Source organism: Alosa sapidissima, chromosome 8 (assembly GCF_018492685.1).
Source record: "Alosa sapidissima isolate fAloSap1 chromosome 8, fAloSap1.pri, whole genome shotgun sequence".
Classification (NCBI taxonomy): domain Eukaryota; kingdom Metazoa; phylum Chordata; class Actinopteri; order Clupeiformes; family Clupeidae; genus Alosa; species Alosa sapidissima.
In genome coordinates, this window is record NC_055964.1 from 19,956,966 (window position 1) to 19,971,203 (window position 14,238).

The following is a 14,238-nucleotide window of genomic DNA, read 5'->3' on the forward strand; positions in this document are numbered from 1 at the left end:
CAACACTGCTGATACTTACTCTAAATATATTTCAAGAAATGTATTGAGTTATGAACAGTGGTCATCAGTTATATTAAATACTGTAGGAGCAAACCAGATGAATAGATGAATCTTCGTTTCCGTCTGAAAACAGCAAAACAGCTATCAACTCAAAGCTCAAGAAACATTAAGAGAATACAGGATGTCGCATTGAAAGGCCCCCTGAGAGAGGTCGAAGGAGAACATTCTGGAAAGTTATCTCAAGGGTTCAGCATTTCAGCATGGAAGGTCAAACTGCAGAGGCGCTTTGGGACATTGAGCAAGAGCTCCTAATCTGACATAATCATGAAGCTATAATCATGTGTCTTGTGCATTTGTCAAGAGTCACTATCATAAAGTTCTAATCAAGACAGAAGCCTCATCCTTTACATTTTCCCCTCACCGTTGGCACATGCAGTAGCGCAGATCAGCTGGAATGGTGCTTTTTACAGGGGCCACTAGGTGGCGTTCAATGTAGAAATTGGTCCATATGTGGCTTTGCCAGAGAATACTTTCTGAGCTCCACTTTTAAACAACAAACATAGGCTAAACCACACAAACACAGAGCATATTTTATTTATATTCTATATATGAATAATGTAACTGGGTTTTTTACTGTATTGTTTTTACTGTATAAAGGCCCTATTACTACTCTTTTGATTTGAAAAACAAATAGTTTGCAAAGTGAACTCCAAAGCATGTAGTGATGATTCAAATGCCCATTCCTTTGTCTACAGCAGCATCAGCAGCAGGAGGAAACAGCATAGCTTATGCCACTGATGAAAACACTTCCACATCCGAGTAAGCACTCTGTGTGTCCCTGCCCTGGGGTCACAGACGGTGCCAAACCACTAAATGAACCCTGAGATGACATTATCCCTCTCTTTGGATACCAATGCCCTGAGAAACAAGAGACACTCTCTCTTCAAAACAATCATTGTTTGAACTGTGATTTTTTTTCTGTATCACTTTCAAAAGATTATTACTTTTGATGGCGTCTTATGTGTATAGCATGTATCAAGCAGCCAGTTCAAACTAAAGTATCAGGGATCATTCACATTTCCTTCTTTCCAAAGGAGCGTAACCTAAAACACTTGCTAACAAAGGCTGTTGTTTGGATGATGAGGCTTTCCCTTGGCGCCAGTCAGGGCAAACAGTTTACCTCAAAGCGACTGCTGGGTTTTTTTAATGCGAAAAGATGACATTTTTGACGTAATCAAGACAGATTCATGGCTTATTCTGTTTACTGTCTGAAGTCTACCAAGATTGCTTCCTTCTCTGTGCTTGAGTGAAGTTGCTCCTGACACATTTGGGGCGCCCCTGCAGGGTCGGGGCAGACTAGCCGAGGGCCCTTGAGTGGATCCAGTGGGGCCTATTGAGATGTGAGAACAAGCAGCTTGCCTTGTCCCCAGCATGGCCCAAAACAACAGGTACGGCAACATGGAGGGCTTTGTTTGAAGTTTGATCCATGGGAAACCTTGGGCACAATGATTTGGGGGGACAATGTGGGCACAGTGCTGTCCGTCCCAAGGGTGGCACCGTCGAGCACGGATCCCGTAGCCTGCCCCAAATTAAGTCCCTTGGGTGTGGCCCCTCCCTGGTCTTACCTATGTTGGTTGCCTGAGATAACCCAACAATCAGGTGTAGACTTACATGCGGCAATCGAGGGCAGGGTGTTCTGCAGTTCATGAGAGTTGGAGAGCCTGCAACTACTGTATCCTTCAGTAAAACACGGGACATTCTGTTGTATGCGGTGGGCGGGCAATTATCATTGAAGTTAAGCAGGCTTGTAATCATGGTGGTAACTCTAGATGTTTTTCTACCATTTTTAAGCTATATTTTGGGGCTTGGCAAGATAGTAAAGATTAGACAGGAAATGAGTGGGAGAGTGACGGGGAGTGGTCTCGGGAAATTACCTCAGGCCGGATTCGAACCTTTATCCCCATGGGCACTATAGACCCAAGTGTGGTATGGGATACCGATGCTACCTCTTCCCTCTCCCTCGCTTGTTTAGTTCTGAGGGACTCTTGTTTTGTTTTTCTTTCTCATGTGTAATTCATCCCGGGCATTCAGGGTGCTGATAGTGCCGCTTACACACACCTGTTTGTTTTTTTCCAGCCACTGTTTCCAGGCACTCCCCCAACAAGGTTTGCCCTCTGAAGGGAGCTACAAAGACTGACTGGAGAAAAGGACATAGACAATGTGTTCAGTACTTATACTGAATAATTTGTCTCCATGAGTGGATTCAACAATTACTCCACACCTGGAGCTCAGTCTGTGGTCAAGCTGACGTAAATGAACAGATTGTGCAATATTACACAGGACTGGACAATACAAAATTATGACTTCTACAAACTGATTGTCTTAATGGATTATTTATCGAAGTGTGCTTTGACTCTTCAATTCATCAAAAGGCTGTGTTTGTAGCTTTAAAGACCAAAAAGCCAATATATATATATATATATATATATATATATATACATATATCCTAAAAATGTGAGTGAATGCTTTTATGGACCACAGATATGAAATAGGCATTCCCCAGGAGTCAATGAAGGGCAGAATGTGTTATAATTTATGGTTTGAAGTTTCCGCCTGTGATCAGCGTCACCAAACCTTTGCCAAGCCTGTTGAAACTGCGGTAGGGTGTATAGAGGTCTTCCAGCTCCACATTCCATCTCTAATCTATTCCACAGATACTACTGAAGATCCACGAGAGAGAGTACAGAAGAGGACGTCATGCTCGCTGGAGAACAATGCTTTCAATGACAGCATGTAAAGTGAAAAGGCAAATGCTCCGGAAAAACTGTGTCTTTGAAACCACTCTGAAGGCCAAGACCAGATCCCTTCTCACTACAGAGTGACTTCAGGTCCTCCCCTGCGCAGGAACACATTATTGAAACGTGGTCAAACGTTTGAGTTATTCGCTGGACTGTACGTACAAAATCAAGAAACATGAGCTGCCTGTAAATGTGTAAATGTAACACATTTGTGTTTTTCGCTGGACTGTACGTACAATCAAGAAACATGAGCTGCCTCCCTCCTCCCACACCGTCCTCTCCACTTCTCTCTCTTGATTTCCAAGGGTTGCATCACACCTTTATGACGACTCATGGAAAGGGGCCCGGGCGAAGTAGAGCATGGCCAACAGGTGCTGCTGGTGAATACGGCCACAGAGCAATGAGCCTGACCCCGAGAGGCTGAGGATTGGAACCTCAGGACTGTGCTTTCGCATAACAGACACAACAGAAGATCTATTCACATGTCTGCTGATAGCAGCGTTAATTCCCTTTGTGGGACTGTTAGTACACAAAACAAAGATCTTGGAGTCATTTTTCTCAACAAGTCTCTAATGTGCAAGTCAGTCACACTTCGAAAGCATTGTCAATGTTCTTTCCCATCAGCCAGTGTTAGTTACATAATGGGTAAACAGTTATTTTCTTGGCTCTTTTCTCACTTTTGTACCCGTCTGTGTGTATTCAGGGGGTTGCACGAGCTTTGTAAACAGTGCAATCTCCTGGGAGTCTTTTCTACACCACGCTGTGGGTACTGTACCATCAGCTGCTTGCATTCCAACAGCACCTCACTTGCACCTGTGCGGACCTGTCAGGGTCCAGGGACCACCTTCAACATTATAATACCAGTGGTTTTCGCATGTAAAAGACGTCAGCCCAGGCTGGTATTGAATTCCCCAAATCTCAGCATTAGCTAATCCATTTGTAAAGTAATATGATGTGGCCTACCATTCCCATGGCAGTTGCACCCTATACTGTTTGGGAGAGAGTGCTCATCAGTGCTATGTGTCCACAAACTGACACACGGTTTCTGTGTAACCTGACTTACATGTCCCGGTCATCACCACAGAGTCAGACAGTTTAACTTGCTGTGCCTGCAAAAGCAAGGCTATCTCTAATAAGAATATATGATCTATTAACATAAGGAATACATTACAGCAGTAAACATTTTTAGCTTTGAAATACTGACAATGGCTTTTGTCAGCAGCCAAGATGATTGCTCACACAGTCAAACTGTTTTACCACATTCTTATTGGCTACTGGCTAATGGATACTTCTGCATAAATATAAACCATTTCTCGTGGAAACCTATTACTGTTGATAGCATGGATGTCTGAATAGTTACATGCACTATTGTTATGTCATTCAATGACTCATTTATGATATTTAAAAAAAGATAATCTGACAGAGACAACTGTGTTCAATATGTTTACCACTTTTAAAGTTAGTTCAGAGGCACTGAGTAGGAGCAGACTGCGTTGTATGACAGGCTACAAACCACACCACACAAAGTGAGCTGACGTGGGCTGTTTATTTTGTTATCTCTTTCCATGAATTTAACTGGACAGAGCCTTCCACTGCTGAAAGTAGGTGAAAAGCACACATTACTTTGGTGGGTAAATATTTACTTTCAGACTGCTTATAGTACTTGAAAACCGGGTCATAATGACTTGGAAACAACAAATTAAGATGAGGCCTATAATGACCAACGTTAAGTATCTCATCCAATGACCATGTGTGCAACATAAGTGTGAGAGGAGAAAGGGAGGGGAAAAAAGACTTTGATCTGTTTGCCAATTCATTATTCTTTGACATACTTTAACTGGAGGGAAGACCCACAAGCAATTCTACTTCTGAACGAGAGAGAGAGGGGGAGAGGGAGAGAGAGGAAAGTCTCCTCTTTTCCCCTCCCTTTCTAGGGTCGAGCTGGCAGTCCCATGCACCGCCTCCGCCCCCCACTCCCCTCTATTATTGGCTCTTTGATTCTCCACTCGCCTCAGTCCCTCCTCTCCTCTTCTCTCCTCTGGAGTTGGCGCCTCACTTACTCTCTTACACACACACACACACATAGCTGCTCAGGGCTGATATTGCTCAAGATATTCCATTTCATTCTTCAACCAAGACTGAGAAACGTCTCCTGAGGTAAATGCACTCTTTCATTCCTTAAACTCCCCCCTTTTTATTCAAAATATGATCACTACCAAGATAGTTTTACTGTTTTGACTTAGTCTGGAGAACAATGTGCTTATCATTGACACCATGTGAGGCTGTTTTCCTTTTGTGGCTCGGTGGAGTGCAGAGAGTTTGGTCATGCTTTGCTTGGCTTTCCTCCTTGGCTTAGCTCATACGAACTCTGTGTTTACGGCGACAGAAGCTGAGCACGCGTCCAGTAGTTACATAACTACACTTATTTACATTTGCCATCAACTGAATTTATCCTCATGTGTGATTTTTTCACCATGTGGTCAATGTCCCCAAGATGTCATTTGGGGAAGTCGATTGGAGGGAACTAACTGCTCTTTGTCGTGTGTGTGTGTTTCAACTTCCTAATCGGCAATCATTTGTAAAACTTAATTTTATGAATGAGTTCTTTTATGCATGCTTGATGGCTCTTGGAATGCACTCCCTCTGAGATGTGGCACGAGACCCAGCCAGCTGATGGCTGAGGGGATAATTTAACAGATGTTTTGTGACATGGCAATCCAGGACATCAACACCACAGGAAGAAGAAGCAGCTTTCTTTAAAGCCCCATTTTCTTTATTTTGTGGCTATTGAGGTCCACCTACTAACCAGTTCATTAAGCTGAAAGATGAGCTCACTTCAGGAAACGTTCCTCCCACAGGGCTAGAGGAATCCATTTCCATAAGAGAGCAAAAAAATCCAGCGACAGGTCTCTGGCATCTGGAAGCATGACTCAGAGTAACAAGGAGAATCCGCTACCGAGGAATCGGGTGCAGCAAATCCGGCAGGGCATACAGAGCCGCTCAATGAAGGCCAGGAAGAAAGTGGAAAATATCTCCAAGGAGGACGTAAAGGGTTTTTTCTACAAAAATGCCTTTGTCATTCTCACCGTCGTTGCAGTTATTTTAGGTAAGAACTTGTAACATGTAATATTCCCCCACTCACTGCCATATGCATATGCCAAAAATATGTTGCGACAAAATAACTACTTTATAATTAGTAAATTGCCAGTTTTTGGTAAAGATGTCTCGGTGTACAGTTAAGGGTGCTTTGCAGAGCACCTTTCAAGAAAAAGCACTTTACTTCTTGATGGACTTGGTATTATTTGTGATCTTTTCATTCTGTGAGTTAATGGAAATTGATGTGCACTATTTTGTGTCTGTTGTGTAGGGATCGCATTGGGCTTTGCCTTGCGTCCCTATAAGATGTCATACCGGGACGTGCAATATTTCTCTTTTCCTGGTGAGCTGCTCATGCGCATGCTGCAGATGCTGGTGCTTCCACTCCTGGTCTCCAGTTTAATTACAGGTAGGTGAAGCCAAGGCTACACATCAGCCACCTTCGATTGCATGGTGATAAAACAACTCCCGGAGCAATATGTTTCATATTTCATATTCACTCCACAACCATTGCACATCTGCTATAGGATTAGTGGGGCACAAACAATTTGAACAAAAATCATAAATACACTGTAATACTATAAATTCAGAGTATCCCATTTTATGTAGGCCTATGTTGACCTTTCATTGGGTTATGGTAAGGTGTTGCGGGAAAATGGCCTTGACTGAATGACCTAGTAATCTTTAGCATAGTTTCAGGCTCTGCCCCTATTTGTTTATTCATTGTTTTGGGAATGTGCCATGCACCTTTGAGGACAAGGCAGTGATTAGACTGTGTGTGCCCAGTAGACATTTTATTTTTGATACTCTCTCAGATGGCAAATATCTAATGGCAGCATTGTTGTTTGGGAACCAGTGTAAAAGAAAGCCTTCTCTGTTAACGTATTATATGGGAGAAACATTTTGTTTCTCATTAAAACAGGTATTTTGGGAAATATCTAAAAAAAACCTTCATTGAAAGCCCACGACTGAACAAGTTTTGAGTGATATTCTTTTTACATTATAGTAATATCTTGTCACATTTTATTTGTTTAATTTTAGTAGACTAATCACAAGAACGCAAAACTAAATATAATGTTACTTTTCAGAAAACATTCAGTTAAAGCACCACAAACGATTTTTCCCACAAGGTCAGCATGAAAGTAAGACCTGGGTTGCATTAGCAGCAACACTTGAGCAGCGCAGTCCAGAAACACTACACCTTATTTAGATAATGCACAGATGTCTCTTTGATATGAGAGTGGAGGGGGGGGGGGGGGGGTGGGGTTGGGGTTGGTCTCTTCAGGAAACATGAGTCTTGAATCCAGATGCATGGAGCACAGATGGATAGAACAGCAAGTGATGCAGGGCAGGGGAAATGACCTGTGTGCCACAGGAGGAGTCCAGTGTGCACCGCTCCTGTGTGGTCAGTCCTCAGTAAGCTCCTCTTCAAAGCTAGAGATTGGCGCGGGGGGGGGGGGGGCACGGGGGGTCTGAGGGGGGTCAGAGGGCACTACAGCCGTGGAGAGGTATGGACAGAGGACACAAAAGCCTCATTCACCAGCCACTGAAAGCAGTCATTTCTATTGTAGATTCCCTGAAGCGCTCTCTCTCTCTCTCTCTCTCTCTGTCTTGCTCTGTAATAGCATTTCACAGTTATAAAGCTTTTCCTGCCGCTGAGAAAGAAGGAATAGGTAAACATGAAAGGCAGAGCCAATTAACCAGTTAATGCAATTAAGAGGAATGTGTCTCAAAACAGAGCCCAAACCCACGGAGTATGAACTGTCTGCTTTCAGCAGCAACACCTTTACTTTGGAAGGCATTTACACATCTGATGCGCTAGTTTGTATTGAAAGCCTTTGTTTATCAGTTGTCTTACAGCTTTCACATGTGTCTCTAAAGTACTTTGCTTACAATGGTGTAACTTTACCTCACACATCACAGTGAATGTATAGCATGGCCCATCAATTAAAAGTACAGACTACAATTGTGCAGGACATTGTGTTATATTTTAACCAAGAACAAAAGGAAACACGCCAGGGAGGTGGCTCACCCCTCCCCCTTCAGTATTCCAAGAGAAACTCCATACAGGGTTTCATTTCATTTCATTTTTGTTTGGGGGACAGACTGCCCCCACTTTGTTTGTTTCCAGTTTTCGTAGCCCAGGTTGCCTACAGAGGACAGAGGCCGTTTTTTTTTACAGTGACAGAATAGTCACCTAGCGGATTGTGAGTTAGATTGTGAGATATGATTGTTAGACAGGATTGTGAGTGAGATGTGAATGTGACAAAAAAATAGCATGGGCATGAAATTGCATATGATCACTAAATGTGCCTTTAATGTCTAAAACATGTGCGATAAGTTGTGATATCCTCACAGCACTGCTTTTAGAGTATTCCAAGTTAAGGGAAAACTTCTGCTTTTATTGTACATGCACCATCTTAGTGATTCCTTAGAATACAAAAGGCTTCCGTAATGGCAATTGCTATTTATTAGTTCTGTCCAGAAGTTGAGAACAACTTTGAAGTGGCACAACCTTATGTGTGGGCCGGCACTGCATTTTCACTTTTGTGTGACACTTTGTTCCTGCAACAGCTCCCTGAATAAGAAAGTCATTTGTCCGAAAGGATAAGCCTTCGGCTGCAGTGCTCCTTGTTTCCAGGGCGATGAGGGTAATTATTGTGTCAGGGGGCGAACATGACTAGTCAACAAGTTTCCCAGGCCTGACAAAAAGGAAGAGGAAGGATAGCAAAGAAAGAGAAAGGTCCAGGGCCATGAGATCAGTGTGTGCGGGGGTAAAAGAGGAGGAGGCCCAAGGCCACGGAGAGGGCATGTAGTTCACTATCAAAAGAACACATACATCTCACCGACACAAAAAGTGCTTTTGCTTGGACAGCAGCTGAAAAGCAATAATAATGTGGAATGGCGGCTGACAGTTAAAAAAAAAAAAAAAAAAAAAAAAATACCAGACCTTTCATTTTACTGCCCCATGGATCTATTGTTTTTTCAGGGCTTCTGTTCCTATTCTCTGAGGTTTTCTTTTCTTGTGCTTCTTGTGCTTCTAGCTTAGTGTCTCTCATTTATTGCTATGCCACATTCTTTGGTTCACCTATATATTCTGAAGGGTGAAAGCTTGTGAATTTTGTTGAAAACTGCATTCTGTGCAGAGCATATTGATGTATTCAATTCAACCCACAATAGGCAGTAGGCTATGCCCCTGACTATTGTAGTTTTCTATTTGATCTACTTATGCAGGAATCTCATATCTCTCTGTACAATCTCTGTAAACCCAGAGAAGTCCCCTCAGCCCTTCTGCCTCACGGGCTGCACAATTTAATTTTGACAGAGCTCCAGCGCTCAACTGTTTAAAATCATTGCTTAAGAGCCCAAAATCACAGCCAAATACAGTATCACTGACTGTTTTCCTCCGCTGAACTCCAGGGATGGCTGCTCTGGACAGCCGAGCGTCTGGCAAGATGGGCATCCGCGCGGTGGTCTACTACACGACCACCACCATCATCGCCGTCTTCATTGGCATCGTCATGGTCCTCATAATCCACCCGGGCAAAGGTGGCAAGGATGAATTCACCAAGCAAGAAAAGATCGAGCAAGTCAGCCCGGCCGACGCCTTCCTGGACCTCATCAGGTATTCTCACGGTGGGCAGGGGGAGTGGTGAGGTTGGTTGCACTGGAGGGGGCTATGAGAAAATACGGACTGTGTGTCTCTCTGGTTCTTCCACAGCACATTGCCATGTTACTCTGTCCAAACTAGATTTGGCCCAGAGCTCTGATCTGTGACTGCAACAGCACCCTAGAACAGTCCATGAGGGTAACATTCATTAACAGTTTACTGACTAACCAAGAAAAGCCGTTTGTTGCAGTGTTGTCATTAGTCTTTTACCGGAATAATTTTACTTTTCTGTTTATTCTTTTACAGAAACATGTTCCCACCGAATATTGTGCAAGCATGCACACACCAGGTAATACTGCTAGGGTTGCTTATCTTCTCCCAAAGAAAATCTTGTCTTTGTAAAAATATTATCTTCAAAGTACTGAGGCTGATGAGGCATGAGCTTCATGTGCAGGACTTCAGTTACTGTGTGTACACAAGTGTCTCTTGTACCTAACAGTTCATAACATTTGAAGAACCATTCAGTTCTTGTTTATCTTGCATACACTGTTGTACATAATTTCCATCAGTATTTCACTAAGTAATTATTCATCGTCATGCAATCCTCACACCATTGTCATGGTCTCTCCTTCATTCATAGTTCAAGACCACGTATGGGAAGCGAGTGGTGCATGTGAAGATCACAGTAAATGACTCCATTTTCAACCTGACTAATGGCTCTCACGAAATCACTCGGGAGGAGGTGATCCCTGTCCTAGGGACGGTGAACAGCATTAATGCCCTGGGACTGGTGGTATTCTCCATGTGTTTTGGCCTCATCATTGGGAGCATGAAGGAGCAGGGACAGCCTCTAAAAGACTTCTTCGACTGCCTCAACGAGGCCATCATGAGACTGGTTGCCATCATTATGTGGTAAGAGCTTGGAAATGGCTTAAAAGTATGAGAAATCTAGTAATTTCCAATTTGGTGGTGTCCCACACTATTAAACTGAAGTGTTTTCATGCTCAGGATTGAACTGAAGTGTTTTCATGCTTAGGATTGTAAGAACGTCAGTCAGGCCACATGTTACAGCCACACCACTTGAGGGAAAAACAAAACTTATCTTTGAGAAAATATTTCCCACATTGGAGGTCCATAATCCTCCCAATTTGATAATATCATAACTGCATTTTCTCAGGAAGACATTTGTTTTTGATTAGTGATATTTTGTTCATGCATAGTTCTTTTTACAGTATGGTGAGTGAATACCTATCTAGAGCTGTCTACAAAGTCACAGGAAAAAGTGGAGCCGAAAAGTGGAGCAGTTCTGATGAGTGTGTGTTTCTTGACAGGTATGCTCCAGTGGGTATCATGTTCCTGATTGCTGGGAAGATTGTGGAGATGGATGACATCACACAGATGGGCAGCCAGTTGGCCATGTACACGGTGACCGTCATAACTGGCCTGCTTATTCACGCCATCGTGGTGCTGCCCACGCTCTACTTCATTGTCACACGGAAGAACCCCTTCGTGTTCATCGGCGGTCTGCTGCAGGCACTCATCACGGCCCTTGGCACGTCGTCCAGGTGAGAGACGCCATCTCACCAGAGTGTTTGTGCTGCGAGGTCTCTGTTTTACGGTGTGTTTCTCACTGCTCTTAATTACTGCTACTCAACAGTTCTGCCACGTTGCCTATCACTTTCAAGTGTCTTGAAGAAAACAACAAAGTCGACAAGCGGGTGACGCGCTTCGTGTTGCCGGTCGGGGCCACCATCAACATGGACGGCACAGCTTTATACGAGGCTCTGGCCGCCATCTTCATTGCCCAGGTCAACAATATGGATTTGAACTTTGGCCAGATTCTCACCATCAGGTGCAGTGCCTCTTGATTTCAGAAGTAATTCCAGAAGATTGTGGAAATATTGAACTTAATTTAAGTGCATTCCAGGATCTTTTCACCCGTGTAAATGACTTCATGTGTATATGTGTAATATACATGTAATACAAGAAGATCCCAGCTGATTAGTGAGAAAAGTGTATTTTCTTTCCCTCTGGAACAGCATTACAGCCACAGCCGCTAGTATTGGTGCAGCTGGAATCCCTCAGGCTGGTCTGGTCACCATGGTGATTGTGCTGACCTCTGTAGGACTACCCACTGATGACATCACCCTGATCATCGCTGTGGACTGGTTTCTGTAAGTTCAGTTAATTGTGTCCTCTGCTTGGTATTTCCTAAAGTATAACCCTATAACATAGGCTCGTTGACACCCGACCCTTCTCAATTGGAAGTGGATCTGGAAAAGGTTAATTGATTTACGACTTCCAGCAAGGGCATTACTAGCAGAGAAATTAAACTTAAATCGGTGCATTAAACTCTTACCAAATTGTCTCAGAAGTGTAGCTGTAAACAAAGGTTTAAAATGCAGTTGTTTACTCAATTCCAAAGAAATACACGTCCATGCCAGATTAGCAATTGTATTTGCATGCCCGATTTTTAGGGACATTGGAAATGGGTTTCAATAGCCTCTTGGCCAGACGGACCTGCAGAGCAAATCCCAAATTTACCAAAAGTTCGTATGGGTATTCCCAGGCTACATATAACAAGCACTAGTGTATAGTATTGAATAACTGCAGTTCAGTATCTAAGTGTTAGGTTGTTTTATTCTTATATTTTGTCAGCAATATTCATTCAACCTTGTAAGTTTTATAAAGAAATAGGTTACAACAGATAAGGAAATATAGACTAGCAAAACTGTAAACTATTTTCTAGTCAGTTATTAATATTGCACAAATATCACAAGTAATTAGGCCAGCTAATAGGGTATCTATTTTCATCCTCCAAATCATCTCATTCCCCTCTGATTTTGCCACACAGTGACCGACTGCGGACCACCACTAATGTGCTTGGAGACTCCATTGGAGCAGGCATTGTGGAGCACCTATCCCGACATGAGTTGGAAGTTAAGGATGCGGAGGTGGGCAACTCAGTGGTGGAGGAGAGGCAACGGATGGAGGAGACAAACAAGCTCATCCCTGACTATGACAACAAAGCACCTGATAGTGAAACCAATATGTAGAGCAGCTTCATGCAGTTTGTGGGTGTCATTTTTCTACAGGAGAATGGTGTACAAATCGGGGATGTTTCCCTAATGGTCTGAGTAATAATGGAACTTGACTTTTTAAGGTAAAACAAAGCTGAGGTTTAAGCTAGTGTCAAACAAAACAGGCCCAGGCCTGTGTACAGTTTTTAACCATTCAATCATGGATATATATTTTTTTGAATGTCCAATTAGATTTTTTTCCAAAATTACAAGCATAAATGCTGTGATGGTAGCTTTACATTCTGTGTGTTTTTTTGTAACTTTGTTTTTCTGTGGGTCTGTTTTTACGTTTTTTTCTATTGTCAACTGGAAACATTGGTGCATTACTTTTGGGAGGGAGTAACTGCAACTGTTATGTCGGTTATGAACCCTGGGCAGCAAATTTAGAGTGCTGCAACCACGGGGAATAGAACAGTTAATACCAAATTGCCAAATTACAACAATTGTTTTTACCTAGATTTAATCTTTATAATTATAGTTAGCCTAAGTGGAACTGTACAAAACTGTTCAAACTCTTATGGTTATAATGTTGTGATAGAATTATGTGAGTATAACATAGAAATAAAACAGATTGTGAGAAACAGTGAATTTTCTAAGGGCAAAGAAGGCACAACACCAAACCGCATATGTGCATTTCTGACGTCAAGCTGCATGGATTCCATACCACGCTGAGGCATCAAAGACAGCTTAAAATACATCTGATTGTATGTGACTTGTCAGTGATGGCTTTTTACATTTATTCTAGGAAGCTAACAAACTGTTTTTGTTAAATGTGATAACCTGTAGGTACTGAGTAAGGGAGAGAGAAAAGATGTGGACATTTGCTTTCCACTTACAATAAACCTGTGAACCACAGTGGTTCGGATGATTTAAAGTCTACCTGCATACCTCTTTCACATTTGGTGAAGAGGTGTTTTTGAAATTGTACAGCTAATAAAAGCCCCTCTTTTACAGTTTCCCCCCTTGTCTTCAGTTTGATGTAATGTATGCAATCCTTTAGACAACCATGCACTGGAACTATCTATTAGTGTTGAATATTTAAATGTTATTGCATGAAAAAAATATATAATCAGATCATCCCTGTATTATTTGAATTCACATGCAATAAGTTGTGTTAAGTGATACACACATTACACGCACACATACAAAAAAATACAAATCTTGAAAAATGGGCTGTCACCAGCCAAATCTGAGCTACTTCTTTCACAGTTTCGTTGTGATAAAGACTGATGTTTAAAAAAACAAACAAACAAAAACATTAAATTAAACATAATTCTTGAAATAAATGGGAATTTACAACTGTCCCCAAGTCATGATTCATTACGTTTACATAAAACACCACTTTAAAACAGGCCCTCTCACAGCCCTACATTAATGCCATAGATGGAGCGTGATGGGTCTGACAAATCGCCTATTAGTTCCTATTAGGTATTTTCAAAAATGCATTTTATTCCAGAATAAAACATATCCTGAGATGGCACAATAGGTGTTTCTCATAGTTCAAGATTGATTCAAGAATAAGAACAATTTGTTTTCCAAGATTTTTTAGGTGTAAGTTTCTGGTAGAAATGTCCCTCACAAGTCATATGCTTATAGGTATAGGCCTAAGTACGACAAATATATAAAAATCAACAAGACATTATACTATTCTATT

At 42.2% G+C, this 14,238-nt stretch overlaps 1 protein-coding gene across 3 annotated transcripts; it reads left to right on the forward strand.

Annotated features, from left to right (window-relative positions):
* The first annotated feature begins 4,807 nt into the window (after nt 1-4,807).
* On the forward strand, nt 4,808-13,540 carry slc1a3a (solute carrier family 1 member 3a). Of its 3 annotated transcripts, XM_042101806.1 has the most exons (10): nt 4,808-4,955; nt 5,657-5,904; nt 6,166-6,303; nt 9,315-9,519; nt 9,811-9,853; nt 10,145-10,416; nt 10,836-11,069; nt 11,162-11,356; nt 11,544-11,678; nt 12,359-13,540. In XM_042101806.1, the coding sequence occupies exons 2-10, from the start codon at nt 5,724-5,726 to the stop codon at nt 12,558-12,560; spliced, it is 1,605 nt and encodes a 534-aa protein (XP_041957740.1). In that variant the 5' UTR covers nt 4,808-4,955; nt 5,657-5,723; the 3' UTR covers nt 12,561-13,540. The 3 variants fall into 3 exon arrangements, with proteins under 3 accessions (XP_041957740.1, XP_041957742.1, XP_041957741.1); XM_042101808.1 differs by lacking the exons at nt 4,808-4,955; nt 5,657-5,904; nt 6,166-6,303 and adding an exon at nt 9,616-9,702 and having other exon boundaries at nt 9,486-9,519; XM_042101807.1 differs by lacking the exons at nt 4,808-4,955; nt 5,657-5,904; nt 6,166-6,303; nt 9,315-9,519 and adding an exon at nt 9,531-9,702.
* The last annotated feature ends 698 nt before the right edge of the window (nt 13,541-14,238 follow it).

Excerpts from the sequence above, each read along its gene's own strand:
- slc1a3a (XM_042101806.1), top strand. The coding sequence starts at position 5,724 with ATGACTCAGAGTAACAAGGAGAATCCGCTACCGAGGAATCGGGTGCAG. Across the intron at positions 11,070-11,161 it reads GCCCTTGGCACGTCGTCCAG|TTCTGCCACGTTGCCTATCA; the intron begins GTGAGAGACGCC and ends GCTACTCAACAG. Across the intron at positions 11,357-11,543 it reads GGCCAGATTCTCACCATCAG|CATTACAGCCACAGCCGCTA; the intron begins GTGCAGTGCCTC and ends CCTCTGGAACAG.